The 16,192-nt window shown below is 52.1% G+C and overlaps 2 protein-coding genes across 4 annotated transcripts in view; one reads left to right on the plus strand and one right to left on the minus strand.

Annotated features, from left to right (window-relative positions):
* Window positions 1–5,273, minus strand: part of ACAD10 (acyl-CoA dehydrogenase family member 10) — a 96,683-nt gene extending 91,410 nt beyond the window's left edge. Inside the window, exon 1 of one of the 2 annotated variants that reach the window (XM_075323714.1) lies at window positions 5,179–5,273. The gene's annotated coding sequence lies outside the window, so the exon portion shown is untranslated. Of the gene's footprint in view, window positions 1–3,855; window positions 3,982–5,178 lie in introns of those variants that run through there. The other variant, XM_075323723.1, reaches the window with a different exon arrangement.
* A 273-nt stretch (window positions 5,274–5,546) lies between these two features.
* Window positions 5,547–16,192, plus strand: part of BRAP (BRCA1 associated protein) — a 149,139-nt gene continuing 138,493 nt past the window's right edge. Inside the window, exons 1-2 of one of the 2 annotated variants that reach the window (XM_075323744.1) lie at window positions 5,691–5,779; window positions 15,396–15,484. Coding sequence is in view for 1 of the 2 variants with exons in the window: in XM_075323736.1 (XP_075179851.1) it covers window positions 5,701–5,779 (79 nt within the window). In the remaining variant the exon portion in view is untranslated. Of the gene's footprint in view, window positions 5,780–15,395; window positions 15,485–16,192 lie in introns of both variants that reach the window. The other variant, XM_075323736.1, reaches the window with a different exon arrangement.

Consider the following 16,192-nt stretch of genomic DNA (forward strand, 5'->3'; position numbering starts at 1 on the left):
CTCTCTCGGTGACCATCGGCCCTGCGCTGTGTGATGTCGAAACACTGCTCCCCAGCCCTGGAGACTGGCGTCGGTGGTCACTATCTTCCAGTGGAGCGGGAGGAAAGACCTTCCTGATGCGAGGTTGCGTTGATTGAGCCACCAACGGAGGGAGTGGCGGGTCTCCAGCGAAAGATGAAACCTGCGGTCCAGAGAAAAGGGAGATCTGTCCCACTTCTTCAGCAAGGCCAGCTGGAGGGGCCGGAGATGGAACTGTGCAAAGGGTACCGCTTCCATCGCCGCCACCATACGACCGAGGACTCGCATGCCGAACCTGATGCACACTTGGCGCTGACGCCGGAGAGCGCGGAGTCCTCGTAGGGAGGAGATCTTCTCCTGTGTGAGGAAAACTCGCCCTTGCATGGTATCGAATACCATGCCTAAAAAGGTGATCCGACGGACCGGGATCAGAGAGGACTTCTTCCGATTTATCAGCCACCCTAACCGTGAAAGGGTGTCGATCGTGATCTGAACCCCAAGACGACAGTCCTCGAAGGAAGAGCCCTTTATCAACATATCGTCCAAGTACGGGATGACCATGACACCCCTGGCATGCAGGACGGACATGGCAGCAGCCATGATCTTCGTAAAGACCCTGGGTGCGGATGCGAGGCCGAAGGGAAGAGCCGTGAACTGGAAGTGATCTTCCGCTATCGCAAAACGGAGGAACTGTTGGTGAGAGGTGGCTATCGGGACGTGAAGATAGGCGACTTGAATATCCAGCGATGCCAGGAATTCGCCTACCTCCATGGACGCGATGACGGACCGGAGTGACTCCATTCGAAACGGCCGAGGTCTCACCGACCTGTTCAGAAGCTTTAGGTCGAGGACGGGACGGACAGAGCCATCCTTTTTGGGGACCACGAAAAGGTTGGAATAGAACCCCTTGAAACGCTCTGCGGGAGGGACTGGTACCACGACTCCGGTTCGGAGGAGGGAGTCTATGGAGTGAAAGAACGCGCGAGCCCGCGCGGTAGACTCGGGAGGGCGAGATAGGAAAAAAGTCTCGGTGGCTTTGCCTCGAATTCTATTTTGTAGCCTGATGTGATGATCTCTCTGACCCAGGCATCGGCGGTCAGGGGGATCCACACATGCTGAAAACGAGACAGACGCCCTCCCACAAGTCTGGCGCTGTTGCGCGCCGACCGCGAGTCACTTGGAGGAACGTCGGCGGTAACCAGAAGAGGATCTCGTGGACTGGCGGGGGCGTGAACGCCAGGCGGGATTGGTCTTGAATGACGGGGTCTTCCTGTCTCTCGGAGGAGAGCGGCTTTTCCGCGGCTGGGGATTGGAGCTGAAGCTGCGAAAAGGCCGGAAACGAGCGGTGGGGCGCCGATTCTGGAAGCGCTTGGGGCGCAATTGGGGGAGAGATGTACTCTTTCCTCCCGTTGCATCGGAGATCAGCTGGTCCAGCCTATCTCCGAAGAGACGCTCCCCTAGGAAGGGCAGGGAAGTTAGTGACTTCTTAGAGGCCGCATCCGCGTTCCAGGACCGGAGCCAAAGGGCTCGACGGATGGCCACATTGTTGCTGGCGGCCTGGGTCGCGCAACTTGCAGACGCCAGGGCTGCATTGAGCAAGTACTCACCCGCGAGGGAAATCTGCGAGGCGATGGGAACCAGGTCCGGATTGGCAGGCATGGCGCGGAGACCGCCGCGTAGCGTGTCCGCCCAGGACATCAGGGCCTTCGCAACCCAAACCGAGGCGAAGGCCGGAGAGAGGGATGAGCCCACTGCCTCGAAGGCGGAACGGGCCAACCTGTCAATAGTACGGTCCATAGGGTCTTTGAGAGACGTACCGTTGGTGAGTGGAAGGACTGTGTGAGAAGACAGGCGGGAGATTGGGGGGTCGACCACAGGGGAACCTGCCCAAGCCTTTCGAAGACCCTCAGGAAAGGGATAATGCAAATCAATGGACTTACCGCTGGTAAATACCCTGTCCGGCTATTGCCTGTGGCTGCGCAGTAACTCAGCGAATTCTGGATGTCCGCTGAATGTGTTCTGGGCCCGCTTCACCCGCTTAAAGGAGACCTGGGTGCTCTGAGAGGAGTCTGGGTCCACCTGTACCTTCAAGGTCTGGTTTACTGCTTCTATCAGGCTATTTACCATGCGCCGAATATCGGCCGCCTGCTCTGAGTCCTGCAGGGGTACCGCATCGGAATCATCCTCGGAGCAGTCAGAAGCCTCCCTGGAGGACTGACGGTCTGGACCTGGGGATGAAGGTGACACCTGGGAAGAGTCTGAGGATGAGACCTGGCGGGTCCGTTTCTGAGCAGCAGAGGAGGACCCTGCAACGGGGCTCACCTGCTCCGGGGGCAATTGCGCCGAGTCTGCGGGAATCTGGGCGAGCGTCGGCAGCAGGCGTAGAGCTTGCGCGATGGTCCGAGAAGCCTCAGAGAGGGAATCTACGGACTGGGACAGGGACGCTAGCCAGTCGGGGGGAGGCGGGACGCAGGGCCCTGCAGCATATGGCGCTGTGGCGTCTGCGGTATCAGAAACGTCGGCCGCGGAGTCCTGCGGAGGCTGCGCGTCTGTAGAACAGACGGAGCATAGTGGGGCGTCCTGACCCTGGGAAAATTTGGAGCTGCAGGAGGAGCATGCAAAAAACAGTGCAAAGGGGGCCTGCTTGGATTGGGTGGGCTTAGCCTTAGGCATGGTGCAAACAGGTACTCTCCCTGGTGGCTGCTAGGAAGGAGACAGGAGAGGGTTAACTCGTCCCTAAACTCAGAGAATGCTACCTAGTGAGGGCTACTCCTTAGGAGCAGAGCTTACCCAGGTCCTGCGTGCTGCCCACCAGTCCAGAAGTGGAGTCCAGGAATGAGCTGGCCAGAAAACTCAGAACGCCGGCGCGCTGCAGCCTCAGGGGACCAGAGGCAGGCTAAAATGGCGAGGGGACGCTGGAGGAGGCTGGGGGAGGAGCAGGATTCCGGCGCGAAAAAACCGAAGGATTCAGAGCCCCCACCATCAGCCAGGAGGAACAGCAGTGGGAGGATACAGGGGAGACGACCGGCGGCCAATAGCGCTGCAGCGGGGGCGTGGCTAGGACGCAGGAGCGACTAGGCCGAGACCGGGGACTAAATTTATGGAGAGGGCCGATGAGCAGTGAAAGTCGGTCCTACCTGCAATCGGCGGCGCCGGCCCAGCGATGGATGCGGTGCAGGCAGGGCTCCCTGGCCCTGCCTGTGAACAGCGCTGCTCGTCCAGGAAGGCTCCGGGGGAGAGCGTGCTGAAGGCAGGGTAGTGGACATCATGATGGGGGTAGACAGCCCCCTTCAGGAGAATGCAGCGTGACAGGGCCCCATCTATCACACACGCTGCGGAGGTTCCATCCCTGCTGTACTCCCCTGTACGCCCTTTGGGGTGATACCTCAGGGCGAATCAGGGGTGCCCACAAAAACAACCTGCCCACACGCGCACCCCCGGGAGTGGTACCACGGGGACGGGCGGGGGAGAGGGCCCCGAAGTCTCAAGCCCCTGCGACCCTGGGGAGCGGTACCCACGGGGCTGCGGAGGAAGAGTGAAGCGAATACCTGCAGAGAAGAAGACAGGTATGAGAGTGATGAGCGGCGCCGAAATAAAAGAAAAAAGCGCAAAAAAAAATACATGGCTGAGGGGGGTCGAGACGGCCCACATCAGCCTCCTACGACACTAAGCTAAAAACAGATCTGAGCCCGCCTCCGGCTCGGGGTGTATGTTGCTAGGGAGGAGCTAACTTTTTTGTGTTTACTTAGTGTCAGCCTCCTAGTGACAGCAGCATAACCCATGGTCCTGTGTCCCCCAATGAAACGATAGAGAAAAACACCTTTATAAAATACTCACCTAGGGGGCGGGGTGGTCCGGTCCAATGGGTGTTGCTGCTCCTCTGTCTGATGCCTCCTCTCTTCCTTCCATCGCCATCCTCCTGCCCAGCCCCGTGTGCATGATTTGTCCTGTGTCATTCACACAGAGGCCTCCATTGATGTTCTGGACATGCGCGCTTTGATCAGCCCTGCTGAGGACAGAGCAAAGTACTGTAATGCTCAGGTGCGATAAAATGTCAAAGACCGCCCACGAAATGTGCACTATTGTACTGTGATCTGTCCTCAGTTGGCCAGATCAAAGTGTGCATGTGCAGGAGTGCAATGGAGGCCTCTGTGTGAATGACATGTCAGGTTGACGGGGCTGGGCAGAAGGATGGCGATCTCACAAGATTGAGGAGGTGCCAGACCAAAAGCAGCGACACACATCTGTCCGGACCGCCCCTAGGTGAGTATTATAAAGGTGTTTTTTATGTGCTACACAGTGGCCTGGGCTCTTATACACAGTATTCTAGAATGCTGTATATAAGAGCCCACTGGTGGTGGCCACAGCTCATTAGGGAAAACCTGGTGACAGGTTTCTTTAAACAGTGATTTTATCAAAAACTATACTAAGCCGCCCAGTGAGTGACACATTGCTGGAATCGGATTGTGCTGCTCTCAGATTAGGTGGCAAAAACCTGGTGCTTTGCACCTGCAGAAAACATGCAAAAAAACAAAACCACAGTAATGACAGAATTCACATCCTGCAGGTCAAAAACCATAATCTTGCGCCTGCGCAATAACATCACCGGCGCTCGCGATTTGAAAACAGTGCTCAGTCCCGCTGCGCATGCACGAGACTCCCGGAGCACTGCGGAAGATGAAGGCGGCGGCCTCATCTATGTAAATGAACACTGGGGGACGGCGAACAGCGGCAGGAGGGGGGATAACAGACGAAATACAGCCCGCCCCCAGGGCCAGCAAACCTCATTACCATAGCAAAAGGTAATATTTTATAAAGTTGTTATTTAGGTCTGAAAGGGGGGCCGGTAGCAAGAGGAACCTTTCTAGAATGCAGCCCAGGAGCTGCAGAAGGGGATTCTTAGTTTAATAGCGAAAATTCTGGTGACAGGTTCCCTATAAAGTGATATCAATGTGAGGGGCTTCAGTACATGACGTCATGTAAATGGGAGTCAGACTGACAGAGGGCGAGAGGGCGCACTAACTACAAGGAAGGAGACAGGAGGTGGGGAATAGCGAGCCCTGTATACACATGTGCACCTAGGTACAGCACAGAGGACACACACACAGTGCATCATTGTCTCCTGCTTTGTGATTACACACTCAGTATACTACAACTCACCCCAGAGAGGACGCGCAGCACCTATACACCACGTGACCGCTGCCGCTGCCGTGATCGGCTTATGAAAGCTGCGCTCCGAACACTAGATGGTAAATAGAGGCAGCCATTTTTCTGTAGCCTGCAGTGTCCGTACATATAATGTTCTATGTAGGAATCCGCTTGTGTTATAAAACGGACATAATGAATAATCAAAGCATGACGTAAATAAATCCTAACACGTCACTGCATATGCAAAATAAAAAACCAAAACGATAGAGCTCCTCTTGTAACACCGCAGGTATCTAGAAAGCAGGGTTTGATGTTCCCTCATTAAACATGGCTACCTGGGAGATTTAACAAGTGGTTGTAATTGACCAATGAGATGCCAGAGACGGGATCACGGGGTTCGGTACCCGGAAGTGCGGTTTTATTGACAACGTCTGGGGTTATTGTGCGGCCGGTGCTCCTCATCCTTCTCCCGGTCACGGCTCTTGTGGAAGTCACGCCCCTCCCGTTACTGTGTGTCTCCTGCTGCCCAAACATATGAGTGTTTCACTGGTTGTCGTCCGGCTGGAGCTTGCGGACCACTCTCCTGTACCAGTGGGCTTCCAGTACCGTGCTGGTGAGTAGTGAAGCCACCAGTCCCCTCAGGTCCGCTGTGCACATCACTGGGACGTGACCGTTTATACATAGCTCAGTGAATGATCTATTGGCATAGACTGACTACCCAGAGCTCGGGGACAAGAATCATTTCAAGTCTGCAGTCCACTGGATGACAACTGGCTCCCTCCATTAATGAGCAATCATCAGTGCAGGAAAACGTCATCATGTCACCTAGTCTTAGAAAACCGTATCTAATCTGTAAGGCCCCTTTCACACTGCGTTCCTCTCCCCGTGCAGTGGTCCTGTCGGGGCTTCCAGGCAAATTCCCCTCAAAACAGGTTTCACACTTTTTTTGCACGTCCCGGTGGCACGGAGACACGTTCAGCAATGCTACCCTATTGTAGCAGGCACACGCACTTAAAACCACACGGAACGTGTGTCCGTGTGCGTTTGAACGTGTGTGCGTTTTTCTACACACTGACATGTCCACGTTTTCTCCGGCAGCACATGTGTCACGGATGTAGTGTGGATGCGGTCCCGTGTGACACGCGCCGGAGAAAACACACGTGTCAGTGAAAAAAAAACCATTTACTCACCTTCTCCAGCCCTCCTGTCTCTGCCGCTGCTGTCACTTGCTGCCGACCGCCGCTCATTATGCTCATTTAATATTCACTTCACTGCGGCCGGCAGCAGCGGGGAGACGGCAGGGCTGGAGACCGAAGATCAGCACCACGGACAGCAGCGCGGACCACGTGAGTATGCAAATTACCGGTTCTACGTGTGCTATCGCGGATAGCAAATGGAAAACACACGTGGCCCGCACGTACCCGAGACACGTACTTACCTACACGCAACACGCAGGGTAAATACGTGTCTCGCGGCACGTGCGTGTTTTTAACGGAAGTGTGTTTCAGGCCTCTGAGTGTCTGTCTCCAATAAGCGTATACTCCCGAAAATGGTGCACGATAAAGCACACAGTGACTCCTTCTGCACCATTATAATCAATGGCCCTGTCGGCGCAAACGTCTGAAACTCGTTTTGTGGGGGGTTCAGACGAAGAGCCCAATGGGACCAGTGAACGGAGATCGAAATGCAATGTGATACACATATATATATATTTGTCAGTGTCCCTTTTATCCCATATACAAGGTGCTTTTTGTATATAGTGGCTACAGTCCCTGTGATCTCCCCATAAAGCCTTTTTTATCTGATGCTATTTCCTTGTAAAGACACTGCGTTACCTTCTATTCTAGTTCTTATAATTGCCGCTCTCATGCATGTTATAGGGGCAGAGTTGGGATCTGTAGGGTTTTGTTAGTCTTGAAGTTTACGTCTGAGGGTAAATGGAAGGAAACCCTGTTCTGCTGACTCTGTTTTCTGAAAGACTATTTTACATATATGAAATATTCTGACAACTTGAGTGATCTTGAACCAGAGTGAATGTGTGTGTGTATGTATATATATGTACTAGAAGGTGGCCCGATTCTACGCATCGGGTATTCTAGAATTTACGTATTGTGTAGTTCATGTATGATTTTTGTTATATATATAGATGTTGTTGTGTGTAGTTACCAAGTGTTTGTGTAGGGCGCTGTACATGTTCTGGGTGTGGCGGGGGGTGAGAGCGGTGTTGTATGTGTGTTGCGTTGTTTGTGGAGCGCTGTGTGTCTGTAGCGTTGTGTGTGTGTGTGTGTGTTGTGCGGTTTGTGTGTGTGTGTGGTGTGTTTTGGGGGGAGGTATGTTTTGAGCAATGTGTGTGTTGTGCGGTATGTGCGTATATTTGTGTGTGCTGCGGTGTTTGTGTGTTGGGTGTTGTGTGTGTGCAGCGTTGTGGGTGTGGGTGTCTGTGTAGGGCGTTGTTTGTGGTTCCTATGCTGCGCATTCCCAAACGTGCTCCATCCGCCATGCTGTGCACTCCCAAACGTGGTCCATCCGCCATGCTGCGCACTCCCAAACGTGCTCCATCCGCCATACTGCGCACTCCCCATCGTGCTGCATCCCCCATGCTGCGCACTCCCAAACATGCTCCATCCGCCATGCTGCGCACTCCCCATCGTGCTCTATCCGCCATGCTGCACACTCCCAAACGTGCTCCATCCGCCATGCTGCGCACCCCCCATCATGCTCCACCCGCCATGCTGCGCACTCCCAAACGTGCTCCACCCGCCATGCTGCGCACTCCCAAACGTGCTCCATCCGCCATGCTGCGCACTCCCAAACGTGCTCCATCCGCCATGCTGCGCACTCCCAAACGTGGTCCATCCGTCATGCTGCAGACTCCCAAACGTGCTCCATCCGCCATGCTGCGCACTCCCAAACGTGCTCCATCCGCCATACTGCGCACTCCCAAACGTGCTCCATCCGCCATACTGCGCACTCCTAAACTTGCTCCATCCGCCATACTGCGCACTCCCCATCGTGCACCATCCGTCATGCTGCGCACTCCCAAACGTGCTCCATCCGTCATGCTGCGCACTCCCAAACGTGCTCCATCCGTCATGCTGCGCACTCCCAAACGTGCTCCATCCGTCATGCTGCGCACTCCCAAACGTGGTCCATCCGCCATGCTGCGCACTCCCAAACGTGGTCCATCCGCCATGCTGCGCACTCCCAAACGTGGTCCATCCGCCATGCTGCGCACTCCCAAACGTGGTCCATCCGCCATGCTGCGCACTCCCAAACGTGGTCCATCCGCCATGCTGCGCACTCCCAAACGTGGTCCATCCGCCATGCTGCGCACTCCCAAACGTGGTCCATCCGCCATGCTGCGCACTCCCAAACGTGGTCCATCCGCCATGCTGCGCACTCCCAAACGTGCTCCATCCGCCATGCTGCGCACTCCCAAACGTGCTCCATCCGCCATGCTGCGCACTCCCAAACGTGCTCCATCCGCCATGCTGCTCACTCCCAAACGTGCTCCATCCCCCATGCTGCGCACTCCCCATCGTGCTCCATCCCCCATGCTGCGCACTCCCCATCGTGCTCCATCCCCCATGCTGCGCACCCCCCATCGTGCTCCATTCCCCATGCTGCACCAGCATCAGCCTCTCTGCCCGCAGCATCAGCCTCTCTCCTCCCAGCATCAGCCTCTCTCCTCCCAGCATCAGCCTCTCTCCTCCCAGCATCAGCCTCTCTCCTTCCAGCATCAGCCTCTCTCCTTCCAGCATCAGCCTCTCTCCTTCCAGCATCAGCCTCTCTCCTTCCAGCATCAGCCTCTCTCCTTCCAGCATCAGCCTCTCTCCTTCCAGCATCAGCCTCTCTCCTTCCAGCATCAGCCTCTCTCCTCCCAGCATCAGCCTCTCTCCTCCCAGCATCAGCCTCTCTCCTCACAGCATCAGCCTCTCTCCTCACAGCATCAGCCTTTTCTGTCCCTAGCATCAGCCTCTCTCCTCCCAGCCTACCCCAGCCTCAGCCTCCCTCAGCATCAGCCTCTCTTCTCTCAGCCTTCCCCTCCCAGCCTTCCCCAGGATCAGCCTCTCTCATCCCAGCATCAGCCTCTCTCCTCCCAGCATCAGCCTCTCCTCTCTGTCCCCAGCATCAGCCTCTCTCCTCCCAGCCTTCCCCAGCATCAGCCTCTCTCCTCCCAGCCTTCCCCAGCATCAGCCTCTCTCCTCCCAGCCTCCCCCAGCATCAGCCTCCCCCAGCATCAGCCTCTCTCCTTCTAGCCTCCCCCAGCATCAGCCTCTCTCCTTCCAGCCTCCTCCAGCATCAGCCTCCCTCTCCCAGCCTTCCCCAGGATCAGCCTCTCTCCTCCCAGCCTCCGTCTTCCCAGCCTCCCCCAGCATCAGCCTCTCTCCTTCCAGCCTCCCCCAGCATCACCCTCTCTCCTTCCAGCCTCCCCCAGCATCAGCCTCCCTCTCCCAGCCTTCCCCAGGATCAGCCTCTCTCCTCCCAGCCTCCGTCCTCCCAGCCTTCCCCAGCATCAGCTTTCCCCTCCCAGCCTCCCTCAGCATCAGCCTTCCCCAGCATCAGCCTCTCTCCTCCCAGCCTCAGCCTCTCTCCTTCCAGCCTTCCCCAGCATCAGCCTCTCTCCTCCCAGCCTCAGCCTCTCTCCTTCCAGCCTCCCTCAGCATCAGCCTCCCCTTCCCAGCCTTCCCCAGGATCAGCCTCTCTCCTCCCAGCCTCCTTCAGCATCAGCCTTCCCCTCCCAGTCTCCCCTAGCATCAGCCTCCCCCTCCCAGCCTTCCCCAAGATCAGCCTCTCTGCTCCCAGCCTCCTCCAGCACGCCGTGCTCCTCTGCCGACACTCACACACACCCGATCGCATACACTCACACACACCCGATCGCATACACTCACACACACAACCGATCGCATACACTCACCCACACCCGATCGCATACACTCACCCACACCCGATCGCATACACTCACCCACACCCGATCGCATACACTCACCCACACCCGATCGCATACACTCACCCACACCCGATCGCATACACTCACACACACCCGATCGCATACACTCACACGCACAGACACTGACGAAATCGCACATACGCGCTGATACACACAACATCCGGAGATATCACATGCTTCTGGCCATGTGATCCTCCGTCAGGTCCTGGAAGCTCACAGCACAGTATCGCCGCCGAGAAGCAAGCGATATCCCAGGATGTTGTGAGTATGTGGATGCGATGTGATGTGTGTGTGAGGGTGAGTGTGATCTGATGTGTGTATGTGTGTGTGTGTGTACTGTTGTGTGTGCATGTTCCGCCGCTGCAGGACCTTGATGTGTGGATGCGATGTGATGTGTGTGTGAGTGTGAGCCGGTGTACGCTGGTAACTATGATACACATCGGGTAACTAAGGGACCTTAGTTACCCGATGTGTATAATGGTTACCAGCTTTCACGGCCTCCGTCAAGATCCCAGCATCGCAAGGTTATGTCTGGCGCTGCTGGGATCCTGACGGAGCCGGTGTAGAAGCAAGCGATATCCCAGGATGTTGTGATGTGTGAGGTGTGTGTGAGGTGTGTGTGAGGTGTGTGTGAGGTGTGTGTGAGGTGTGTGTGAGGTGTGTGTGAGGTGTGTGTGAGGTGTGTGTGAGGTGTGTGTGAGAGTGAGTGTGATCTGATGTGTGTGTGTGTACTCACCTGGGAATCGGAGCTCCGTGTCAGTTGGGCCAGAGCGAGCGTGCATTGCGTGAGGGGGGCGGGGCCTGCAGAGAGCCGGGGTGAGAGGCCAATCCGTGTGGGGGGGCGGGGCCATGGCGAGCCCAGCGGCCAATCAGCTTTGTGTCACCGTAAGGACACAATTTCGGAGCATGACAGACAGACAGACAGAATAAGGCAATTATGTATATATATATGTATATATATATATATATGTATGTGTATATATATATGTGTGTATATATATATATATATATATATATATATATATATATATATTACAGTTAGGTCCAGAAATATTTGGACAGTGACACAATTTTCGCGAGTTGGGCTCTGCATGCCACCACATTGGATTTGAAATGAAACCTCTACAACAGAATTCAAGTGCAGATTGTAACGTTTAATTTGAAGGTTTGAACAAAAATATCTGATAGAAATTGTAGGAATTGTACACATTTCTTTACAAACACTCCACATTTTAGGAGGTCAAAAGTAATTGGACAAATAAGCCAAACCCAAACAAAATATTTTTATTTTCAATATTTTGTTGCGAATCCTTTGGAGGCAATCACTGCCTTAAGTCTGGAACCCATGGACATCACCAAACGCTAGGTTTCCTCCTTCTTAATGCTTTGCCAGGCCTATACAGCCGCAGCCTTCAGGTCTTGCTTGTTTGTGGGTCTTTCCGTCTTAAGTCTGGATTTGAGCAAGTGAAATGCATGCTCAATTGGGTTAAGATCTGGTGATTGACTTGGCCATTGTAGAATGTTCCACTTTTTTGCACTCATGAACTCCTGGGTAGCTTTGGCTGTATGCTTGGGGTCATTGTCCATCTGTACTATGAAGCGCCATCTGATCAACTTTGCGGCATTTGGCTGAATCTGGGCTGAAAGTATATCCCGGTACACTTCAGAATTCATCCGGCTATTCTTGTCTGCTGTTATGTCATCAATAAACACAAGTGACCCAGTGCCATTGAAAGCCATGCATGCCCATGCCATCACGTTGCCTCCACCATGTTTTACAGAGGATGTGGTGTGCCTTGGATCATGTGCCGTTCCCTTTCTTCTCCAAACTTTTTTCTTCCCATCATTCTGGTACAGGTTGATCTTGGTCTCATCTGTCCATAGAATACTTTTCCAGAACTGAGCTGGCTTCATGAGGTGTTTTTCAGCAAATTTAACTCTGGCCTGTCTATTTTTGGAATTGATGAATGGTTTGCATCTAGATGTGACCCCTTTGTATTTACTTTCATGGAGTCTTCTCTTTACTGTTGACTTAGAGACAGATACACCTACTTCACTGAGAGTGTTCTGGACTTCAGTTGATGTTGTGAACGGGTTCTTCTTCACCAAAGAAAGTATGCGGCAATCATCCACCACTGTTGTCATCCGTGGACGCCCAGGCCTTTTTGAGTTCCCAAGCTCACCAGTCAATTCCTTTTTTCTCAGAATGTACCCAACTGTTGATTTTGCTACTCCAAGCATGTCTGCTATCTCTCTGATGGATTTTTTCTTTTTTTTCAGCTTCAGGATGTTCTGCTTCAGCTCAATTGAGAGTTCCTTAGACCGCATGTTGTCTGGTCACAGCAACAGCTTCCAAATGCAAAACCACACACCTGTAATCAACCCCAGACCTTTTAACTACTTCATTGATTACAGGTTAACGAGGGAGACGCCTTCAGAGTTAATTGCAGCCCTTAGAGTCCCTTGTCCAATTTTTGGTCCCTTGAAAAAGAGGAGGCTATGCATTACAGAGCTATGATTCCTAAACCCTTTCTTCGATTTGGATGTGAAAACTCTCATATTGCAGCTGGGAGTGTGCACTTTCAGCCCATATTATATATATATATATAATTGTATTTCTGAACATGTTTTTGTAAACAGCAAAAATAACAAAACTTGTGTCACTGTCCAAATATTTCTGGACCTAACTGTATATATACGTACGTACGTATGTACGTACATGGAGACGGACCATCAGTGTCTCATAACGATGGTGTGCATCCAGCACCAAGGTCTGTGATATTCAGGCTATATATCGTATGTATGTATGTATAAGTGTGTATATATATATATATATATATATATATATAATTGCCTTATTCTGTCTGTCTGTCTTGCTCCAAAATTGTGTCCTCACGGTGACACAAAGCTGATAAAGCTGATTGGCCGCTGGGCTCGCCATGGCCCAGCCCCCCCGCACGGATTGGCCGCTCGGCTCCGCCCCCCCCCACGGATTGGTCGCTCGGCTCGGCCTGGCCCCGCCCTCCGCATGGATTAGCCGCTTGCCCCGACCCTCCGCACGCATCGCCAGACATAACCTTGCGCTGCTGGGATCGTGACGGAGCCGGTGTACGCTAGTAACCATTATACACATCGGGTAACTAAGGTCCTTTAGTTACCCGATGTGTATCATAGTTACCAGCGTACACCGGCTCCCGGTACACATGTGCAGGGAGCCGGCATTATACTCCTCTCCCCCCAGGACTACTCCTCCTATTATAGTCCTTCTATTATACTCCTCTCTGAGTATAATAGGAGAACTATTATAGCATGGGGATGGAGCACGATTGGGAGTGCGCAGCATGGGGGATGGAGCAGGATGGGGTGCGCAGCATGGGGGATGGAGCAGGATGGGGAGTGTGCAGCATGGGGGATGGAGCACGATGGGGAGTGTGCAGCATGGGGGATGGAGCACGATGGGGAGTGTGCAGCATGGGGGATGGAGCACGATGGGGAGTGTGCAGCATGGGGGATGGAGCACGATGGGGAGTGTGCAGCATGGGGGATGGAGCACGATGGGGAGTGTGCAGCATGGGGGATGGAGCACGATGGGGAGTGTGCAGCATGGGGGATGGAGCACGATGGGGAGTGTGCAGCATGGGGGATGGAGCACGATGGGGTGCGCAGCATGGGGGATGTAGCACGATGGGGAGTGCGCAGCATGGGGGATGGAGCACGATGGGGAGTGCGCAGCATGGAGGATGGAGCACGATGGGGAGTGCGCAGCATGGGGGATGGAGCACGATGGGGGGTGTGCAGCATGGGGGATTGAGCACGATGGGGGGTGCGCAGCATCGGGGATGGAGCACGACGGGGGGTGCGCAGCATGGGGGATGGGGCACGATGGGGGGTGCGCAGCATGGGGGATGGAGCACGATGGGGGGTGCACACCTCCCCCCAACACACACCACACACACACTGGGAACCACAAACACCGCCATACACAGACACCCACACACACAGACAACGCCGCACACACACAACACCCAACATACAAACACCGCGGCATACATAAATATACGCACATACCGCACAACACACACATTGCACAAAACATACCTCCCCCCAAAACACACCACACCCACACAAACCGCGCAACACACACACACACACAACGCTACAGACATATATATATATATATATATATATACACACTAGAAGGTGGCCCGATTCTACGCATCGGGTATTCTAGAATTTACGTATTGTGTAGTTCATGTATGATTTTTGTTTATTATATATATATATATATATATATATATATATATATATATATATATATATATATATATATATATATATATAGATCTCTATATCTCCTGAATATCACAGACCTCGGTGCTGGATGCACACCATCGTTATGAGACACTGATGGTCCGTCTCCATGCAGCCCTCTGATCAGCCGAATGAAGATGGCACTCCAGAGAAGTCATGTATTTTCAAGAGCATCAGAATATCATCAATGATAAATTATTATTTTTTTATTATTATTTTTAATGCATTGTAGCTTTTAAAGAGGGAAAAAAAATAAAACACAAAGTGGATTATTTTTATACTAACAACATACTCTATAAAAGCTACAATGCATTATAAATAAAAATAAATATCATTGGTGATATTTTGATGCTCTTGCAAAATACATGACTTCTCTGGAGTGCCATATTCATTTGGCTACATTTCCAGTGTAGAATAAAACAATCAGTCTTTTTTTTTTTCTAATACACATGCACCAAATTTAGCCTCTGGACATCTTTAATATGACAAAACAGTTTTACTTATGGCCTTTTTTAATTTTCAGATCCCTTTTATCTTTCAGTTTACAGTCTGACCCAAGCTTCAGATTTTTCTCTTTTTGGAGTGTCTCTCTCAGTAATGCAGGCTGGATCTGACGTCTGTGTGTATTCGCGGTACAACTTTCTTCACTTGCTTCAGTGAATCAGCACAGATTGTAACCTGCACTTAGTTCATCTTCATGTTCTGTACTCCTTATTTGTAGCTTATTTTCTCTGCCCTCCCTGTGACTGTAAACACTTTATTCCCTCTCTACTTTTGAGATGTAAACAATCCCCCTCCGCTTCCCTAAGGCTACACTGACACATCTGTCTATTTTTATATTTGTGTTTTTCTATCGTGTCATCCATATTGTCTCCAATTTGCATTTGTGTTGCATTTGTCTTACCTGAAGAAGGTGAATTGTCTGAACTTTGATTCATCATTTGACTGTTTTTTTTTTTTACAATAGATTGCGAAAACATTGAAATCCAAAGTATGGGCCCAGTCATCAAAGATTTCTCGCAGAGTTCTGGTGTAAATGCTTTGAGAAGTCGCAAAGTTGAGTCGCAACGTCTAAACTTTACAGTTTTTAGGATTTTTACCCCAGTCTTGCAGACAAAATGGTCAGAACTGAGACAAGGCTAGGTCGGCACAGCTCATTTATTTCATGACGGTCTGTGGCGTTCCATTTGGCAGAAGTCTCCCTCCAATGCCCCACTTTAGTGATATTTCTGGCGTGGTGCATGGAGGCGCACACCACTCATCACACCCCAGATTCATCAGGACTCCAGCACATGCCTTTGTCAAGACCGACATGAGCCGCTCCAGTCTTGATGAATCAGGCCCTACACCTTCCATTTTCATCCTTGTTTAACAAATCCCAATAGATTTTTATGGCCTCTTTGCTCAGAAAAACAGATTGTATCAGATTTTTCTAATTCCAGGATCCCAGAATGAATGACGCTATGGGTCAATGTGCTGCCGGCTAAAAAAAGCAACAGCACATGGACATGTACAACAGATGTGTGAATGTAGCCTAGCACTGATAGAAGGGATGCCATCAGGAGTAGGAGCGCTGATGGATTTTTATCAATTTTGCAAAAGCAATCGACTAGATGAAAAACTTAAACACTCAGCAGCAGCAAATGGCAGCAACATCGCATTTAGGAAGCAAATGAACAATAAAAAAAACCTATCCTCGTGAAGGTGCGCATATCATTAGTCATCACTTGCTCTACAAGGAGACAGCATTTTATAACCTGCGTT

Source organism: Anomaloglossus baeobatrachus, chromosome 1 (genome assembly GCF_048569485.1).
Source record: "Anomaloglossus baeobatrachus isolate aAnoBae1 chromosome 1, aAnoBae1.hap1, whole genome shotgun sequence".
NCBI lineage: Eukaryota > Metazoa > Chordata > Amphibia > Anura > Aromobatidae > Anomaloglossus > Anomaloglossus baeobatrachus.